The sequence below is a fragment of the Gossypium arboreum genome, chromosome 11 (genome assembly GCF_025698485.1).
Source record: "Gossypium arboreum isolate Shixiya-1 chromosome 11, ASM2569848v2, whole genome shotgun sequence".
Classification (NCBI taxonomy): Eukaryota; Viridiplantae; Streptophyta; class Magnoliopsida; order Malvales; family Malvaceae; genus Gossypium; species Gossypium arboreum.
Genome location: NC_069080.1, coordinates 46,380,884 through 46,401,514, shown reverse-complemented (window position 1 = coordinate 46,401,514; position 20,631 = coordinate 46,380,884). Strand labels below are relative to the sequence as shown.

The following is a 20,631-nucleotide window of genomic DNA, read 5'->3' as shown; positions in this document are numbered from 1 at the left end:
AACATCTTTGTATATAAATCAAAATAAACATTAACCATCATTCGAGGCTTAATACAAAATGAAAGATTTATCCCAAGCCAACACATTTGGCCAAATTGATAATGACACAAAACACAAGTCTAGTTCCCTATACATGCCATATTCAAAAATGTAAATCAAACTATGCCGAATGCTTCGATTGATAATGTGATCGATATCTCTAACTTCCGTTGATCCTTGAGCTAAATAGGCGGCACTATAAAAAAATGAGAGGGAATAAGCATAAAGCTTAGTAAGTTACACATAAATAAATTTACAACATAAATTTACCATGCATCAACAAGCTTATAATATACAATTAGGCATAAGTAACACTTACTCATCAATATTCAGTACACATCGTATATCATAAAATTAGGCTCACATTCTATATATACCAAGCAGGTACCTGTACCACTCACATCACAGTTATACTTTCTTAGTTAAATTTAAATCATACTTTCATCGCTGAACCATATGGAACATTATCGGATACTCATTTAGCCTCAAATATGGGGTCAGACATCGACACCATGTCCCAGACATGGTCTTACACTGACACATCTCGTAGCCGATGCATGTCCCAGACGTGTCTTACACTAGCTTACGTCTCGAGGCCAATGCATGTCTCAGACATGTCTTACACTAGCACTTGTCTCAATGCCGATGCCATGTCCCAGACATGGTCTTACACTAGCTCTCATAATGTGGCCGATACATGTCCAATACATGTCTTACACTAGCTTACACAAGTGACCTAAATGTCATGGCATGAATATCCGATTTATTTCCTGAGGTTCATTCGGGGATTCAATTTTCTCTATTCTCATCATATTATCTCATTTCCAAAATCAAGCAATTCATGCTATAATAATTCAAATACAATTCAAAACATACATAAGCAATGTAGTTGTATTATTTACATACAACTTACCTCGGATTACAAAATGTGGCGACTAGTCGATTTAGTCGATTTGCTTGGCTTCCCCCGGTCTAGGTTCGAATTCGGTATTTCTTGATCTATAATAGAAAAATGCACTAATTTAGTCACTAAATAAAATTAAGTTATCTCGATCTTGAAAATATAAAAATTACTAAAAACGAGACTTGAATACTTACCTAATTTGGCCAAGAAAGCTTTCTTTCTCTTTCCTAGGGTTTCCATGCAAAATATTTGGGGAAGATGATGATAAATGATGATTTTTTTATTTAATTAATTTATCATCTTTCATTATTTTGATTTCTAATTTAGTCCTTAGCTTTTTTCTAATTTTCCATGGATGAATCATCCAAAAATATCCACTAACTTTTCATTAATGATTTAATTGCCAAATAAGGACCTCCAATTTAAATTTATATAGCTATTTAATGTCTTTAGCTATTAGAACTCAACTTTTGCTCTTTGTGCAATTTGGTCCTTTATCAAATTAAACATGTAATCGATAAAATTTCTTTACGAAATTTTCACATAATATTATTATCATACTGTAGATCATAAAATAGTATTAAAATAATTTTTCTTTCCGGACTCAGATATGTGGTCCCGAAACTACTGTTCTGATTTTGTTAAAAATGAGTTGTTACATGTACTATGCTTTTAAAGCGATGGTTGGACTTGCTTGTTAAAAAAAAAAACAATAGGCTTTTGAAGTCATAATTGACGCTTTGAGGAAAAAAATGAAAGAACTCAAAGGGAGATTGCATGTTTTGTGCAAAACAACTTTGGCTAATAATGTGCTAGCATGACACCTTAACACACAAGATTGAGATCCTTAAATCAAAAGAGTTCAAGAAATTAGGTCTACAAAGGATGTGAACAAGTCCTTCTAGAGATGGAGCAATACTTTTGCCTTGTTGGCACAAAGATAATGTCTTATGGTATATGTTATTTCTATATATTTTATTGATGTCGTTATTGTATGGTAGAGTCATTAATGTACAAATGAAAAACGAAAAGGCACGAAGAGGCATCGCTACAAAGATTTGGTGGAGTTTCAAATATAGTTTAAAGCAATAAATATAAAAAAATTTTAATATGTGGTATAATATAATTTATTATGATTTAAATTTTATAGTCTCAACAAAATTTATATTTTATAGATTTATGTTGCATGATTTGCATCAAATATATATTATTTAATATCTATAAATTTATTATTAAATTTAAATTAACAATATTTAGTAAATAATAATCCACCAATAAAAATTATAAAAAGAGATTGGGTAAACTACATCCAAGGTTATCAAATTATTAGTAAGTGTACATTTTGGTTACTCAATTTTAAAAACTTACAAATAATCATTAAATTATTAGAAAGTTTTCGTTTAAATGACTGAATTATTCAAAAGTTTTTATTTAAGTCACGGAGTTATTAAGGTTTTTTTTTTTTAAGTTCGACTAATAAGCTCCAAGCAACAAATTGACGATCAGTAGGTGGATTAGTACTCATCAATGAGTAGAAAAACATATCCTAGATCCAAATTGATTGACGGTAGTGCTGAAAATTGAATAAGAAAGCTTTTTGGATTTTGATTGGAGTATCGTGACATTTAAAATTATTTTATAAAAAAAAACTAAATGTAAAAGAAAAGAGGAAAGGAGAAAGCTTTTTGGATTTTGATTTGGAGTACCATGACATTTAAAATTATTTTATAAAAAAATACTAAATGTAAAAAAGAAGGGGAAAGAGAGCTTTTGATCAGTACAAGAGATGTGAAAAGAGGAGGTCATATAACAATAATTTTAACAACTTAATAACTTAAATGAAAAATTTTAAATAATTTTTAAATTATTTTGTAACCGAGTAACTATAAAATTTTACTGATAGTTGGTTGATGATTTTGCCGAAAATTATTGTTTAAAACTCGACCTGTAATGGATGGTTAAACAAGTAAGACAAAGGGGGGAAATGTAGACTGCAGTGTAGGAGGCCATAAACCCGCCTCGCCAGTACTCAGTTTGGGCCTAACGACATAGTTTGACATTTAACTGTACAAACCGACTAGGAGCCCAATGGTGTTCTAGATTTCTAAATTGTAAGGCTTTTTTGTCCAACTAACATTGGTATAAAAAATTGTTGGCGAAAATGACACAAGAGTTGTAGGAGAAACAGTCCAGACCTTCGGTGGCCAAATCTCTCTCTCAAATTTACGTTTGAGATATTTATCAGCTAATATGTATCTCTGTGGCTAAGAAAGGGAGAGTTTGGATAAGCCCTTCATGGCTTAGTTTTCTTCTCATCACCATCCCCCAATTCACCATCCTTACTCGTTAGAGACACACAGCATTATTGCATTGGGACAAAGGCCAGTGTCTTAGAATCAGAGATGCAGCCAAAATAAAGCCAAGTCCCGAATATTTTAACCCACAAAATTAAAATAAAAAAAGAAATCGGCATTCCATTTACAACCACCAATAGCTTACCCACACCCAATGCCACAAACAAGCTTTGCATATATGAATCACCTCCACTTCAACTAACTACCTTCTTCCACAACCCAAAACAAGAAGAAAAACAAAAATGGCCATGGCAATGGCGCTTCGACGACTCTCCTCTTCCATTGACAAGCCTCTCCGTCCTTTCTTCAATGCCCCTTCCCTCTATTACATGGTTTCTTCTTCTCTTTCATTTCTTCTTCTTCTGAATTTTTGCAATTATTTCCTTTTTAATCTTTTTTTTTTTAATTGGTGAGTGCAGTCGTCTTTGCCAAATGAAGCTGTGTACGAGAAGGAGAAACCTGGCGTCACTGTAAACTTCTTTTTTTAAAAGAATTCTAGTTTCAGTTTATTTAGTTTTAGATTGAAAATACTCTCTTTATTTCATTTTAATTATTCAATTAAAAATTTTTAAATCTTTGTTTCTATACAGTGGCCAAAGCAACTGAATGCTCCACTTGAAACCGTTGATCCTGAAATTGCTGACATCATCGAGCTTGAAAAAGCGCGCCAATGGAAGGTACCTTCTTATCCAAGTTCCAACTTTTCAATTTCATTTCCTTCACATTTATATCATGTTAACTAATTTTCTTTCAAAGAAGAATTTTAATAATGATGCATAAAATAATATTTTAAGAGTCATATTTGAATTTCATAGCAGATAATAGCTAAATTAGGCTACTCTGTTGTAAACTGATTGATAAACTAAGATCACATGTACTGTTGATGATCAGGAAATACTTATTTAAGTGCATGAACATGCTAAATTTTAAAGTTAAATATTTTTAAATAAAGTGAAATAAAACATGTTTGGTTTTCAAAGGGACTTGAACTCATTCCATCGGAGAACTTCACTTCGGTGTCAGTGATGCAAGCAGTTGGGTCTATCATGACCAACAAGTACAGTGAAGGGTATCCCGGTGCTAGATACTATGGAGGGAATGAGTAAGTTCATCGTTCTTCATACTCTTTTTGATTCTACCAAGTACCAATATATTGTTTTTGGGTGTTTGATTTGACCAGAATCAGTAAATTTATGTTATACTTGGATGCTTGAGTGATTTTAAGTTTCATGTTTTAGGTACATCGACATGGCAGAGACATTGTGTCAGAAGCGTGCTTTGGAAGCATTCAGGTTAGATCCTGAAAAATGGGGAGGTAAGAGATACGTTTAATTTTATTATGGCTATAAATTTAGTTACTTGTTGATGCATCATGTTTTGGAAAGAGCTTTTGTTTCTGTTTTGAGATTTATTAGCATTTGGTTGCTGACATGCTTTCTATGTTCATCGAACTTTGTTGTATGGCAGTAAATGTGCAGCCCCTTTCTGGTTCTCCTTCCAATTTTCAAGTTTACACTGCACTCTTAAAGCCTCATGACAGAATTATGGCACTTGATCTTCCCCATGGTGGTCATCTCTCTCATGGTTATCAGGTACTTCAAAATCCCATTGCTAATTTGGTTTCACTGACATTTTTCATTTACTTGCTGACAGTAATTAAGTACACTATGACTTTGCTAAAGCTTTTTTTTCTTTCTGAGTAACTTGTAGCATCATGATTCCTAGTGTTTGTTTGCTTTATATAATGCCTAGAACTACCCATAGTCCCTCCCCAACCCTTAAATAAGAGGATAATGCGCTTCAACGTACCCAAACACACGTTCTCTTGCACTGACAACAATACCGGTGCCAATTGAGCTAAAACTTAATCGGCAATTAAGTGTTAAAGCTAGATTGCTAGATATTATTCTGTTCAAACATCAGTTGGATCTGCCTCAGCAACTGCTGGAGTTACTTAAAAAGGATGGAAGATTGTTCCCTAATGTCTTTTTCTTCTTATTTGGTTTTCTGAAAAATGGTGGACAGAGTTAAAAGATAGTAGTGATAATTAAGAAATTAAGCCCCAATTTTAATTTCTTTCCATGCATTTGCATTGTTATTTCTGAGAACAGATACCTAGTACAAGTTTTAGAACACCAAGCTGGACAGTCAGCTTTACTCTCCTCTGTCTCATTTAAACTTTTATGGTTCTCTTTCGAAGTCCCAGTCTCATGTAATAAACTCCGAGTTTTCTCCCGAAACAGATTGTCTAGTTGAGCAGCGTCACTCATATTTTGCCTGTTAGTTGAGATTTGAAGGTCTGCTTTTGAATCTTTCATCTCTTGTGCGGCAGTATGATAAAGAATGTAGCATTCTTTCTCTTCTGGAAGTGTCAATGTAGCATTCTTTCTCTTCTGGAACCTTATTGCCAATGTATTCACATCTCTATACTCTGATGCTTAAGTGGATTTAAATGACTGAAAGCAGTTCTTTAAGAACTCTTCTTGTTTGTATCAGTATTTTTCTGGCTGCAGCTTTAAATTTACATGGTTTCATTTGTGATTGCTTAGACGGACACCAAAAAGATATCTGCTGTGTCCATATTTTTTGAGACAATGCCATATCGGTTGAATGAAAACACTGGCTATATCGACTATGATCAGGTAAGTTATCAGTTTTCAAACTGTGCTAGCTTCTTAGTTTTTCTTTCTTTCCTTCTCGTTCAAAACGGATAAAATTGCAGCGTGTGATTGGATTCCTGGTAGAATATTTTATTGACATCAAAGTTTTTAATTGCAGTTGGAGAAGAGTGCAACTCTTTTCAGGCCAAAATTAATAGTTGCTGGTGCCAGTGCTTATGCACGTCTGTATGATTATGCACGCATTCGAAAGGTAACCCATCTTTCGATTTATTTAAGCCATTTGGTTGAGTTGTCAATTCATCATACGTCATGTTATTGACCCCATTGGATGTCGCATTTGTCAATAACCAGGTTTGTGACAAGCAGAAAGCAATAATGTTGGCAGACATGGCACACATCAGTGGTTTGGTTGCAGCCGGTGTTATCCCTTCACCTTTTGAGTATGCCGATGTTGTTACCACCACAACTCACAAATCACTTCGTGGGCCTCGTGGAGCCATGATTTTCTTCAGAAAGGGAGTGAAAGGGATTAACAAACAAGGGAAAGAGGTAAGCTGTGAAAGTAAACTTTTCATCTTTCAAAGATGTTAGTGGCACAAAGATTTAGACTAGTGTTCTTTTTCCCCGCAGGTTCTGTATGATTATGAAGACAAAATCAATCAGGCTGTCTTTCCTGGACTTCAAGGTGGTCCGCACAACCACACAATTACTGGTCTAGCAGTTGCGCTGAAACAGGCAACAACTCCGGAGTACAAGGCCTACCAAGAGCAAGTTCTCAGTAATTGCTCGAAGTTTGCACAGGTATCATTGACAAGATGTTGAAGAACTTGTTATGCAACCAAGCATGGAAAATGTCTTGTTAGAATGAACCAGTATGCCAGGAGGCATTCTTAGGGACATGTTAGATGGTTTTAAACAATAAACATACGGGTTTCTCTATTCTTAAATGCCCAATGTTTTAACAACCAAGATCTTCCCAATTTTCAGACTCTGGCTGCAAAAGGATACGAACTTGTTTCTGGTGGAACAGAGAATCATCTAGTTTTGGTTAATCTGAAGAACAAGGTAAGAGACAGACATTTTTGTCCTCAGGCCACTTAGAGACATTAATAAATCTTCTTTAAAAGTTCTCATGTGCAAGACAATGCTCTTTACTAGTAAGATGCTTTTTATTGAATGGTCTCTACAGGGCATTGATGGCTCCAGGGTTGAAAAGGTATTGGAAGCAGTTCATATTGCTGCAAACAAAAACACTGTACCTGGAGATGTGTCTGCTATGGTTCCTGGTGGCATCAGGATGGGTAAAGGCTTTTACCATTAATGTTGTGCTCACATGAATAACCTTATTCTGACAAATCTGGTTGCATATCAGGAACTCCGGCTCTTACGTCTAGGGGATTTGTTGAGGAGGACTTTGTCAAGGTAGCAGAATACTTTGATGCTGCTGTGAACTTGGCAGTTAAAATCAAGGCAGAAACTACAGGTTTTTTGCAAGCCTCTATTCCCTCCTATTTTACTCTCTATCTCTGTCTCTTGCCTTATGCTTGATATTCTACCTATGTTGCTTCGATGATCTTTTTCTTTTTTGAAGTACCTGTGTTCAACACATTTGTGAACATAGTTATGGGGATACGATCCTCTGAAGGAAAATCTTAAAGAAAAATCGAACATACCCATATCTGACACTCTAGTCCAAATAGTATAATGTGCTACTAATTTGTAGCTGCGTGCTGTTGATTTTGGGTAATCCAGGGACAAAGTTGAAAGACTTTGTGGCCACACTGCAGTCTGCTCACTTTCAATCTGAGGTTGCAAAACTCCGCCACGATGTTGAGGAGTATGCAAAGCAATTCCCCACAATTGGGTTCGATAAGGAAACCATGAAGTACAAGAACTAAGATATCAGCCATGTCTCGAAGGTATATTATTAACTTCACCTTGCTAAGTCATCTCTTAAATCTTGATAAGGCAAATTAGTTGACATCAAAAACCCAATTACGTTTTCCATATTTGCAATAAGACATGTTATTTTGGTTCTTTTCTTCGTCTTGTCATGTTTTTTGGCTGATTATTCATATGTTTGGACACAGGTATGCATGAGATTTATTAGTAGTGGAGGCGGACGAGGAATAAAACTTTACTAGCAGGCCAAATTGTGTAGAATGTGAATTAACCTTTCAAGGGTCTTAATGAGAAAACTTCGGTTTGCATCTTCACTAAATGTGTATACATACATATATGAATGCATATTTATGATATGAAACATCGAACTTTGCTTTGAGATATAATATTACTGTCTAGAATTTGATTTCTATGGTAAATGCAAGGTTCATATGTATGAATAACAAATTTGCTTGTTATAACCCCACGCCTACGGAGAAAGTATCGCTCTGATGTTTTCAAGAAGAGTCGTTATTTATATGCAATTTCATTAATGCTTTTGATTTCCCAAGCTCACCAGTTATATCCTAACTTGAGTTTAATTTGAATATTGTTAAAGAGGGAATCATAATATATACATTCTGAAATCTAAACTAATCGTCCAAGATGTGTAGTTAACTCATGGATAAGTTTGATCTTAGCTATTCCATTACCGGCAGCTTGTTGATTGCATATACTTATCACTCACAGCTACAACCCTCCTATAACCTTTCAATTAACAGTCCAACAGCGCCCTTGCTTTTGCCTTTTGCCTAATATCTTAGCATATCAACAACCCAACCAGCATTTGCATCACGCAAAACACCACCAATGGCTGAAATGCCTGAACCAATAATTGAGTTTAATCCATCCATCTCCATTGGTACGCCAACGTGGAATTAATAGCTCCCGGTTGAGATAAGCTTCTTGTTCAAGACAAACTCCTCACTGAAACCTCTTTGCAGCTACTATTCTCTTCTTTAAAAATAAAAGCATTGCGCTTTTTCTATAAGAAACACTAACAAACAATAAGAAATAATGAGCACCAATTGGTTCCCTAAATGCTCAAATCTCCAATGTTATTTTAGTATTATTTTTAAATTATATGAAAAGTTTCAAAATAATTTATCATGCTAATTTTATATACTAACGAATATAAATTTTTAAAATTTTCAATAATATATTATCTATACTAAAAGGAAGACACCTGCCCTTACTTTTTTTTTTTTTACATTATTAACAATAATGATAAATTTTCAATGGTGGTCCCTCTACTTTTTAGTTACAAAATGGTCAAATCTCAATTTCAGTCCTTTGACACCTGTCCTTTTTTTCATTACTAACAATAATGGTTAAATTTCAATTGTAGTCCTCTACTTTTTAATTATACAAAATGTTCAAATTTAATGTTTGATATTTATATTTTAATTTTATACATAATTTGGTAATTCGATGTTTATAATGCCATTAGTTAGTCTAAACATTTTATTCTAAATTAAAAAGCCGACGTAAATTTAAAGAATTGTTAACATTGTTAAAGTTTTTTGTTAAATTCAAGTCCATTGCAACACCATTTTTGTGACTTGAGTATCGAATTAGTATATTTTTATTATTATTTTAGAATGTCACACCGAAAATTTAATATAATAATTTTAATGGTGTTAATATTGGACCTGAATTTTTAAATTTAAAAATAAAAAGACTAAATTCTTAAAAATAAAAATATGAAGATTAAATTCTAAAAAGGCAAAGATTACATAAACTTGAAATATAATCTAAAAACAATTAACCTAATGCTAAGCATGAAGCATAACATACCAATTTTATTTTAAAATAAGATCATCATTTAAACCTATTATTTGCATTTTCCTTAACTTAATAAATTAAGACACAAAACTATTACATTTCTATTTTACTATTATCGAATTTTCATGAAATCATACTTTATTCCATCCTAATAATATCTTTTAGTTTTTTCTCATTTTTTTTTTAAATTTTTCCAATGCCCCTAATGGTTAGGATGCAATTTTCCTAAGAGATCAAATTGGGCCATGCCCCCTTGTTTGGGCTTTCAGTCTAACCTCTTGGCCTTTTAGCCATTTTAATAAATAAAAAAATCACCTTTTCTCTTCATCTTCTCCCCATTTACCCCAGAGTTTGTGCTTTAGTTTCCACATTTCTCCTTGCTATTCATATTCTTTCTCCATCTGTCCCCGTCTCAAGTTTTCATCACTCTTCTCATTCTCTATCTGCCTCTTATTTGTTTTCTGCTTGCTCTTTCCTCTCTCTTCCTTCAATGGCTTCTTCAGCTTCTGTTGATGACAACATTGAATCTAATCCTCTCTTGCAAGATTTTGACTTTCCTCCTTTTGATTTTGTTGAAGCCAAGCATGTTAGGCCTGGGATTCGTGCCTTGTTGAAGAAACTCGTATGCCCTTTTGATCTTTTGGACTGTTTCCGATTCTGACTTTTGAGTTTCTTTTTTTTAGTGCTCGGTATCTTTTTTATTTTTTATTTTTTTGGATCATTCACTGGCCTTGTTTGAAAATTCAAAATTTTGGTTGTTCTGATCTTTTCTTTGTGGAGATCATGTTTTGGTATATGGGTTTTTTGGATTTTTGTATATGGTTTTGATATAATTATGTTTGTTGAGTAGGAGAGTGATTTGGATGAATTGGAGAAGACAGTAGAGCCTTCGTGGCCGAAGTTGGTGGAGCCATTGGAAAAGATTGTTGATCGGTTGACTGTTGTGTGGGGAATAGTTAATCATCTTAAGGCTGTTAAAGATACAGCTGAGCTCCGTGCTGCCATTGAAGAAGTCCAGGTACATTCTTGTTGTTGTGTTCTTTTTTAACAGATAGCTCAATTATTCAATGTACAATATGTATAAGAATTTCATTAAGAAAATTGTGTAGGAATCTTGGGGTGAAATCTTCAAAATATTTAGCATCAATCTTTTAGACATCTATTATCTATCACGTTCTTCTCTTAGATGAAGTCATGATTTTTATGTTTATGATTTTATTTTTTTTGGCATAACTCATGATATAGGCTCACATGATATACTAGGCGCTTAGTTTGTTTTCTAGAGATCCAGAATAGTGGTATTCTTATTTCTTTTCAAGCAAATTGATTGGAAGTCTTGTTCAAATCAATCCTATTGTTTCTGTACCTTAGTTAAATATGCGGTACTGTGTAGTCTCTTTTAAACCAACTTTTTGGCCCTTATTATGCTTAGTTTTTCTTTACAGCCAGAAAAAGTGAAGTTCCAACTAAGAGTTGGACAAAGTAAACCCATCTACAATGCATTCAAGGCTATTCAAGAATCTCCTGATTGGAAATCACTAAATGAAGCTCGCAAACGTATTGTGGAAAGTAAGAATCTTTATTTATATATCTATATGTCAAATAAGTTAGGGAATTGTTGTTCCTATTTCATTTTGGTGTAATTGACTGCTAAAGTGTAATTTATTTGTTTTTGCTTCGTTCCTTTTAATTTCTATCAGTGTTAGACCCAATAAATCTTTTTATTTCTGTAAACGTGTGCAGCCCAGATTAAGGAAGCTGTTCTTAATGGTGTTTCACTTGAAGACGATAAACGAGAACAGTTTAACAAAATTGAACAGGTTTGTTAATATTTAGTTTTGAAGTTAAACAGAAATTTACTAGGTGTCATAATACCTTACTATTGTTATCTTTTGAAGCCAATTTCTGTGCCAAGTAAAACAAGGAGCAAGTAGTTAACAATAGTTCCTTTTGAAGTTCTTGGTACCTGGTTTCTTAGCATTCTTTTTCCCATCTTGTAAGCAAATTCCTCCTGTAAAGTTTAGCAAGGATGGGACTCTGAAAATAATCATGTAAATATTTATGATCAATCATGTCATATTCATTCATTTTGGCTATTCTAATCTAGTTACTGTGAGCTGATTCACAGGAGCTGGAGAGGCTGTCTCACAAATTTAGCGAGAATGTTTTGGATGCCACAAAGAAATTTGAAAAGCTAATAACAGATAAGAAAGAAATTGAGGGTTTGCCTGCAACTTCTCTTGGGTTAGCTGCACAAACAGCAGTGTCTAAGGTACGCTTTTCCAATATTCAGTGTATTTTCCCATTCTATGGTTTCTATTGTCAAGTCTAAAGTTTCTGTTTCCTGCCATGTATATTATTTCTTTTCACCTAGGGGCACGAAAATGCTACCGCTGAGCACGGGCCATGGATGATTACATTGGATGCTCCATGTTTGTTTGCTGTTATGCAACATGCACGTAACCGTGCTTTGCGTGAGGAAGTCTACCGTGCTAATATAACTCGAGCATCGACTGGTGATTTGGATAATACACCAATCATCAATCAGATATTGAAGCTTCGGATGGAAAAGGCTAGGCTTCTCAATTACAATAACTATGCTGAGGTATGAATCCTTTGTATCTACAAGAATGCATCCTTTTCATAAGCTGACTCTATTTGATCAGGTAAGCATGGCAACCAAAATGGCTACTGTTGATAAAGCTGAGGAACTATTAGAAAAGCTTCGGAGTGCTTCCTGGAATGCTGCTGTCCAAGGTATTATGCAAGAAATAGTTTCATGTAGGGTAGAAAATTAACTTTCTCCACAGAATATGCATATGTGATAAGGACTTGTTTTGTATAATAGTTTTTTGTTCTTGATCCTTGAAAGCTCAATTCTTTTTCTTGCAAACACCATTTTTGTTATTAAGAACACATTAATGCACTAGCTTATCATGAGTGAAACTCCATTTGTAGCAATTAATTTTGTAATTACTTGCTATCTGATATGGCCTTTCATAATTCACCTTAGATATTTCATTGCAAGTTTATGGCATAATTCTTTGATGCAATTTTATGTGCTCAATCTTTCGAAGCTCACTATGTCTGCCTTTCATATTTTTCCTAAACAGTTCCTGTCCTATATTTTTTTTCTACCACAAACAAATGAAATAACATGGGTAAATTATGATCCCTTTTGGTCCTTACAGATATTGAAGACCTAAAAAGTTACTCCAAGAGTCAAGGTGCCTTGGAAGCTGATAATTTGAGCCATTGGGACATTAACTTCTGGAGTGAGAGACTTCGTGAGTCAAAATACAACATTAATGAGGTTGACACTCTCTTTTTATTTTGCTAATTAAACCATAGCTTCAAGACCTCGGTTTTATGTGAAGAAAACTTATGCCTTTCCTGATGCAAAAACTGTACAGGAAGAACTCCGGCCATATTTCTCACTTTCGAAAGTTATGGATGGCCTCTTCAAACTTGCTAAGACCCTTTTCGGGATTGATATCGAGCCAGCTGATGGTCTAGCTCCTGTAAATATTTTTTTGGTTCATCTCAACTTTTTCTCACTGCCCATTACACAGAATACTGGTTTTACGTCCTTCTAACTCTTACTCTTTTAAAAGGTTTGGAACAAAGATGTTAGGTTCTACTGTGTCAAAGATTCTTCAGGTAGTCCAATTGCCCATTTCTATTTTGATCCATACTCTCGTCCATCAGAGAAAAGGGAAGGTGCATGGATGGATGAGGTTGTTTCCCGAAGTCGTGTAATGTCAAGGAATGGTACCACACCAAGGTTGCCTATTGCCCATATGGTGTGCAATCAAACACCACCATTTGGGGACAAGCCAAGCCTCATGACATTCCGTGAAGTAAGTTGAAGACATTGGTTTTAAGTATAATGTTAATGCTCATAAATTCTTGTGTTCTGAATGATTGGAACTGGAAGCTAAGTTGATAACAGTGAACAGTGAGGTCCAGAAGCCTAGAGTTTCTCCCTGTCTATAGCCTCACCCAATTCCTTTCCACCCCTAGAAGTGCTTCTGGTCTTATCGCCAAAAAAAGCAATTTGGGCCTCCTAAATACTGTGCTTTTACCATTAATGTTGTTGTTAGAACAATCTCCTGTAACATTGTTCTTCTTCCATTTAAGCTAAATGTTCCAAGGTGATATTCTTGATTTATTGTTATCATAGCTCATACTTTTATAGTTAACAACATTCAAACAACCTTCTTTCCTGAAGGGCATGACGCATGAATTTTCTTGTTCAGAACCTATTAGATTTAAAGGCATGGATCTAGTACATTCTTTTGAACAAATATACATAAGAAGAACATGCATCTGTTGTTGAACTGCATGGTTCTAGGAGAACCTAAGCTCGAATAATACTATTGTTAGACTTAGGCCAGATGCTGGCTGAGAGCATGAATGTCATGTATGCTCTGCTGACTTCAAATCTTTATTTCTAGAGGTTATGGCTTAATTCTTACAGTGCTTGCATATTTATACTTATTATGTTTCACTGATTACTTTTGCAATAGTGGCAGATGCAAAAGCATATGCAAGGCATCTGGATATTCAAAGTGGTTGCTGCGGTTTGGCCCTTCCTTATGCACTGATGTCATTTCTCTTTTCAGGTTGAGACTGTCTTCCATGAATTTGGACATGCACTTCAGCATATGCTGACCAAGCAAGATGAGGGTCTGGTTGCTGGCATTCGAGGAATTGAGTGGGATGCTGTTGAGTTGCCCTCCCAATTCATGGAGAATTGGTGTTACCACAGGTTAACATCTCCAATAATCAAAATCTATATCTTTTGGATTGCTTCAGATTAATATACTTTTTGTTGCTAGAATAACTAAAATTGAATGTGCCATGCATGTGGAAAGCATTCATTAGAGGCCCGAGCTTAGAAAAGAAGCTTCTATACTAGCGAATTGTTATGTGACTTCTTGTTTGTGATTTCTGGCTTCTTCTTCTTCTTCTTTTTCCCTTTTTTTTGGGAACTCTTTAGAGTTTTTGCTAATGTGTTTGTGGTTAATCATCTTGCATCTTATCATAATGCTTATGATGCCACAACAGGTTAGGAAAAGACATCTATTTGACCCTTCTGGATCATGACTGATTGACCTAAATATTTTGTCTAAATATACAAGCATCTGAATTTCCGCATTCTCTAAATATTGTCTGAATATATTTCTTATAGCCTAATCTTTGGTTATTGCCACTATTTCATTTGCATTTTGTTTTTCAAATCAATTATAACTTTCGTTTAGTAGATTTTTGTTTAAATTGTCTTTTGTTGCTTCAGGGATACATTGATGAGCATTGCAAAGCATTATGAAACAGGAGAGAGTCTCCCTGAAGAGGTATATTTGAAGCTTCTTGCTGCAAGGACTTTCCGTGCTGGTTCTCTAAGTCTTCGTCAGGTCAGTTGAACTTGTTCTGCCCTTGTGTCAGTTTTGGTGTACATATTCCTGCAGAAACAATGTGTTTCTTGAGGATTAGCCTGCTCCTTTATATGTATGCATGGTACACTGTGAGGGTTTATTAGCTCAACATTCCCCTCTGCCGTCTGTTCCTAACATGCTTAACTATCTTTTTCTCCTACCCTCTCCCACCTCAATGCGGGACTGATTTTGCTTGTGCTTCCCTTAAATATAAACCATTACAGCTGCAGATATAGCATGTAGTTGCCTTTAGAAAGGTAAAAGGTTCCCTTAGTAATGGGTAAAATCTTGTATGAGTGTCCATTTCTTTAAGCTATAAAGGTGTTTTGTTTCTACGAAATGCAGGTATACAGAAATGTGTGATATAAGATGGTTTTAATAGACACAGTGACTATATCTTTTTCATTATTTGTTTTAATACGTATTACACCATGAAATGTTTCTTGGGAACTCCATGACTCTGTATGATGTCTGCTTTTTTAGTGAAAGTACATGTAATTTTTGGTGAAGCAGATTGGTGTTTGTTCTAGTATTTGAATTACTGACAGTTTATTTCTAACTGTTTTCTGTTTCCAGCTTCGATTTGCTAGTGTGGATTTGGAACTGCATACAAAATACATCCCAGATGGGTCAGAATCTGTTTTTGATGTTGATCAGAGAGTTTCCAAAAAAACACAAGTGATCCCTCCATTGCCAGAAGATAGGTTTCTCTGTGGTTTCAATCATATATTTGCAGGTTGGCTCCACCACTTCCCGCCTCTCTCCACCCTCTTATGTAATTTTTAGAAATGTGGTGCAAACTTCACCATGGGCATTTTTTAATTAGACTTTTTGTGAATATTAGGTGGATATGCTGCTGGATACTACAGTTACAAGGTATATTTTGTCTTTTATCTAGGCCCTAAGGGAACTACAACGAAAATGTGGTTGAAATGTTGCATCAGCAATTGGAAAACAAAATAACTTATGATCCTTTCCCGTTTCCTTTTCATTCTATGACCAAATTGCAGCCTAGCTTGTATTTGTCTGCTGAAAGCTTTTGATCTTTTTATCAAGTGTGGGCATGGTTTGTAGCCTTGTTTTGCCCTTTCTTTCCTTCTCCCTTTTCTATGTGAACAGAAACTGAAATGCCTATTTCTGCAGTGGGCAGAAGTATTGTCTGCAGATGCTTTCTCAGCATTTGAGGATGTAGGACTGGACAACACCAAGGTATGGTGCTTGAAAAGGCTGTTCAGAATTGCATTTTTTCTTATTTATATATATTTTCTCGAAGAATTGTGTACATCAAATATAGTAAAATCATTTCATACATTTCAACCCACCCACCCCCTCCTTTTCTGTGTAAACCTGACTAGAATTTATGTTTGTGCCAAGAGTTGGAGAGCCATAGCTTCTTGTAAAAGATTCAACAAACTGTTCATCACACTACAAAGGCACAAGTCATTGAATGCATATCCTCAGCTACTATGCTGATTCCCGATTGTGTAGCATACAGTGCTTCTCTGTGTTTCCCTTCAAAAGCTCTGCATCAGACTCAAGAGCTTTCTAAAACAAAACTTATGATCCTGTTATGATGAGTATATTTTTTTCTAAAAATGAAAAACATGATCTGCTATGTTTAATTGTTTTCCACAGGCGGTTAAAGAGACTGGCCACAAGTTCCGAGAGACCATTCTTGCTCTTGGAGGTGGAAAAGCACCATCGGAGGTTAGCATATGCAAATTGTAAATTGACATTCCTGATTGTGAAATATTTTTCATTTTATTTTCTGTTTCTTTCCCTTTTTCTCAATAAGAGACACCCCATGTTTTGTTTCTCTATCCTTATTGCTGTTAAGGCGTTTTTTAGACGCTGAAACTTGTAAATCTAGGATGCTTCCATTGAAACTTCATAACATGAAATGATGTTGGCTGCAGGTCTTTGTTGAGTTCCGTGGACGTGAACCTTCACCTGAGGCATTGCTCAGGCATAATGGATTGTTACCAGTTGCAGCCTGAGCATGAGCTGGTTTTTCAGTTGCCATTCAAGGTTTTACCAAGGAGACATGGTCATTTAAGTTTCTGTTATAAATCACCAGTCCTTTTATGTTAAGCTTTTTAAACTGTCTTTAGTTGGAGGGGCTAGTTATTGCCCTCGAAAGAACAAAGAAACAACCATTCCCAAGTTATAGAAGGGAATAGGTGTTAGTGATGTCTGTTGACCTCAACATGTTTAATCTTGAATTAGCTTTCTCCTGCCATCTCGTTTGGTGAAATAAGTTCTGGTTTTGGTTCCCTTATCTGCTTGCATACAGTACTTGGATTTCTCTTTCTTTTCTTTTTCCTCTAAATTATCCATATTTGATTTCCCTTATTCCATTTTTTATACTTGGAGTCTTGTGTAAGATATATGATAACTCTCAAACAAAATTAGAGATCACTTCCAGAAGGGATGGAACTACAGAAATTAAATTTGATCATAGTAACTTGCAGAACCCGGAAACACCTTCTGTCTTTCCCACAATGTTAATGATGCAAACAGTGCCAGATCCCAAGGACATATTCCAGGTATTCCAGACTGCTGCTCTGTGGACTTTGTGAACCAGGTCCAGAAAGAAGGCTTATTGAAAGCTTTACTGCTGATGGAAAACTGCACTATATGTTCAGAGATCCCAAAACAGGACATTGTCCATGGTCTCTTAACTGTACGTGTGAGTTATGTGCAGATGATCACTTTGATGCCTCGATAGATCGCATGGATTATAACGTGCAGATGATCACTTTGATGCCTGGATAGATAGCATGGATTATAACGGATCTAAATCTGGTAAAAAGAAGTAAAAAAGAGGAAATACTCTCAGTCCGAGTTTTACAAAAGATACATGAATGGAGACCCTTCCATTGGCCCTTTAGGAGAAGCCAATGGTAAATTCCTTTACCTTGTTGATTACTCTATAAAAATTCCTCAACCAAACCTGATATTACTAGCTGACTCAAACCCACCAGCTCCTTCAAAACCTTCGTCTCCTCTTCCACCCAAAAAAAGTTGTAACTCTAAACAAAAACCCTTTCCCCCAACCGTGCTATAACCAAATTCGTAAATGGGTTCAAAAGAATCCATTTCCTGAAACTACGCAAATCCCTGTGCCTACCTCAGTATGTATGTATCATTCTACAGATACATCATATGAACAAGAATTTCCACTTTTACAAGAATTTACCCAACAGGGGTATACACATGCCCCTAAAATTCCTTCCAAACTTAAAGTTGATGACTCATGCAAACCCACAAAAATTAGTGCTGTAGAAGCTGCCTTGAACTGGCAAATTGAAAATGCCTTAGCACAGAACAGGGCTATCAAGAAACTAGATTCTAAAGTCTTCCATCTAGATTCAAAAGTCTCTAACGGTTGAAGCTAAGCTTGATGATAACTCCAAGATGGTAAAAGACTTAATTGCCCTTTTGCAGAAATGCTTAAAAGAAGTTGCTAGAGAAATGACTACTTTAGGATAAGATTTCTTTTCCGATATCACGCAAAGGGATAAAGAAATACAAAGGTTGAAAGATTAGATAAAAACTTTGAGGGAAACAGGATAAATTCCTCCGCTAGAAATGAATCTTAGAGATTTGATACAGAATTCTTGCTATTTCCTTCAATCAGACAAAACAGTTGTCCATCAGACGAAACTTTCATTAAGTTTCTTGCAATCCCTGAAAAGAAAAAACCAAGTCTACATGAGCTTCATATACAGATAAAAAAGAAAATGGAGCAAGAAAAGAAAGAAGCTGAAGAAGAAGTTGAAACAAAAAAGATTCAGGAGGAAGAATCTTCCCAGCATTACTCCAAACAATTAGGAAAGAGACCTATAATTGAATATTCGCCCCCACCTTCTCCCCCGAAGCAAACTTCCAAATCCTTGATGATACAACACCAGAAGAATCCTTTATTATCCTTTTTAAAAGATTGTCAAGACAATCTGGTACCAAGAATTTCAGCTATTCAACTATTAAAAGAAGAAAACAATTTTCAAACAGAGTCATCATCTATTGAAATATTAACAGACTCCTCCTTAGATTCCTCCTTAAAAGATGAGTTAGGTAAAAATCTTAAAAGGATTGCCCAAGCTCAACTAAAGGTTGAGGCGTTTCTGATGATGAACCAATGGCAGATGCAACTCAACAAGGAGAATCATCATTTCAGGCTCTAAGAGCTACAAAAGGACCATCCATTGGTTGAATGGCCTTCACACTTGATGATATTCCACCAGAAAAATGGCCAGCCAGAATTCGAGAATTTCATTATTGGCTTGACACTCGAAAGCTTACTGAAGAAAGTAACTACAACATTCTCTTGAAATTTGTTTCCAGGTTTACAGGAATGTTAAGAGATTGGTGGAATTCAATTGATCAAAATTTATAGATGCAGTTCTTGGTCCTTCAAGATTTGAGTATTCCAATCCGGATCATTCATCAACATTTTGTTGGCAATCCAAATGATTTACTCAATCTGAAGCGACAAGAGTATTTTTTTAAAGAAAATGTTGTTCCTACAGCAAAAAAGACTTGTCACGGCATTTTAAAATAATGACTCGACTTTTCTGCTCATTAGAACTCAACAGTAATCTCAAACCAAAAACTCTTGATTCAATCCCAAATCCCCTACAAGTTGCAGTAAATCAAGCTCTTTAAAGACAAAACAAAGACATTCTGAGTCTTATAGCTGGAGAAATTCAACAAGAAGTTTTTATTGCTTTTGAAGATATTTGCAATAGAAGGAAGATTTTTAAAAATTATCTTTATAGAGATAAAAAGATTGACAAAGCTTATGATGATTCTTACTTGAAGTTCAAATGCCCAAAAAATCGTTCTTGCTTATGTAGAACCAAAAAGAAAAGACATTTCAAGAGATCTATCTTCCAACGTAACAAATCCTCCAGAACTTCAAGAAAATAGAAGCTAAAGTGTTGATATTTGAGAAAGAAGAAATCTCCTCAATATATAAAATCATCTATATGTTATATTTGCAATAAAAAAGGAGCATTTTGCAAAAAATTGTCCCAATAACAAAAAAAAGTGCAAAGATGATTTAATAGATCCAAAAAAAAGTTGAAATTCAAATAAAAAAAGATGATCTCAAATCTCTTTTCTCAATAGATGATGAACCAACAGAAAAGACTCTATGTGCTATTCCAATTTATTTTCCAGGCAGTGAGTCTGATTTTTCGGACTCATCCATTTACATGATGATCGTCATGCAGGCCCAACAAACACAACACCAATCAGTTGTTGCAAAGGATACTATACCAGCTCCCCCAGTCCAAGTGAAGATCTATTTAGACAAATACAGTAAGCCTATTACTATTATTGCATTTCTTAACACTAAAGCTGCTGTTACTATTATGAATCCAGATGTTCTTCCATCAGAATGGTGGATACCTCATATAGTTTTTTTCAACTTAGCAGCAAATTATCCTTTTGCAACATATCTGAAAAGTAAGCCTATCACCATACAATTTTTCCTGGATGTTTTGTTAAGACAATTGCTCTTGGATCCAAGCTTCCAGGAAAAG

General features: G+C 35.0%; 2 protein-coding genes across 2 annotated transcripts; both read left to right on the top strand.

Moving 5' to 3' along the window:
• Positions 1–3,098: 3,098 nt before the first annotated feature.
• LOC108474114 (serine hydroxymethyltransferase, mitochondrial) lies at positions 3,099–8,239 on the top strand. Its single transcript, XM_017776021.2, has 15 exons — positions 3,099–3,629; positions 3,717–3,767; positions 3,888–3,974; positions 4,278–4,399; positions 4,536–4,612; positions 4,765–4,889; positions 5,847–5,939; positions 6,076–6,168; positions 6,270–6,467; positions 6,549–6,719; positions 6,906–6,983; positions 7,108–7,219; positions 7,291–7,401; positions 7,671–7,837; positions 8,009–8,239. The coding sequence occupies exons 1-14, from the start codon at positions 3,540–3,542 to the stop codon at positions 7,814–7,816; spliced, it is 1,554 nt and encodes a 517-aa protein (XP_017631510.1). The 5' UTR covers positions 3,099–3,539; the 3' UTR covers positions 7,817–7,837; positions 8,009–8,239.
• A 1,724-nt stretch (positions 8,240–9,963) lies between these two features.
• LOC108473443 (probable cytosolic oligopeptidase A) lies at positions 9,964–17,339 on the top strand. Its single transcript, XM_017775000.2, has 17 exons — positions 9,964–10,266; positions 10,495–10,662; positions 11,090–11,213; positions 11,388–11,464; positions 11,773–11,916; positions 12,019–12,249; positions 12,311–12,401; positions 12,836–12,957; positions 13,058–13,165; positions 13,259–13,504; positions 14,270–14,415; positions 14,944–15,061; positions 15,659–15,818; positions 15,927–15,958; positions 16,226–16,291; positions 16,718–16,789; positions 16,999–17,339. Exons 1-17 carry the CDS (start codon positions 10,135–10,137, stop codon positions 17,077–17,079), a joined length of 2,118 nt encoding a protein of 705 aa, XP_017630489.1. The 5' UTR covers positions 9,964–10,134; the 3' UTR covers positions 17,080–17,339.
• Positions 17,340–20,631: the final 3,292 nt, after the last annotated feature.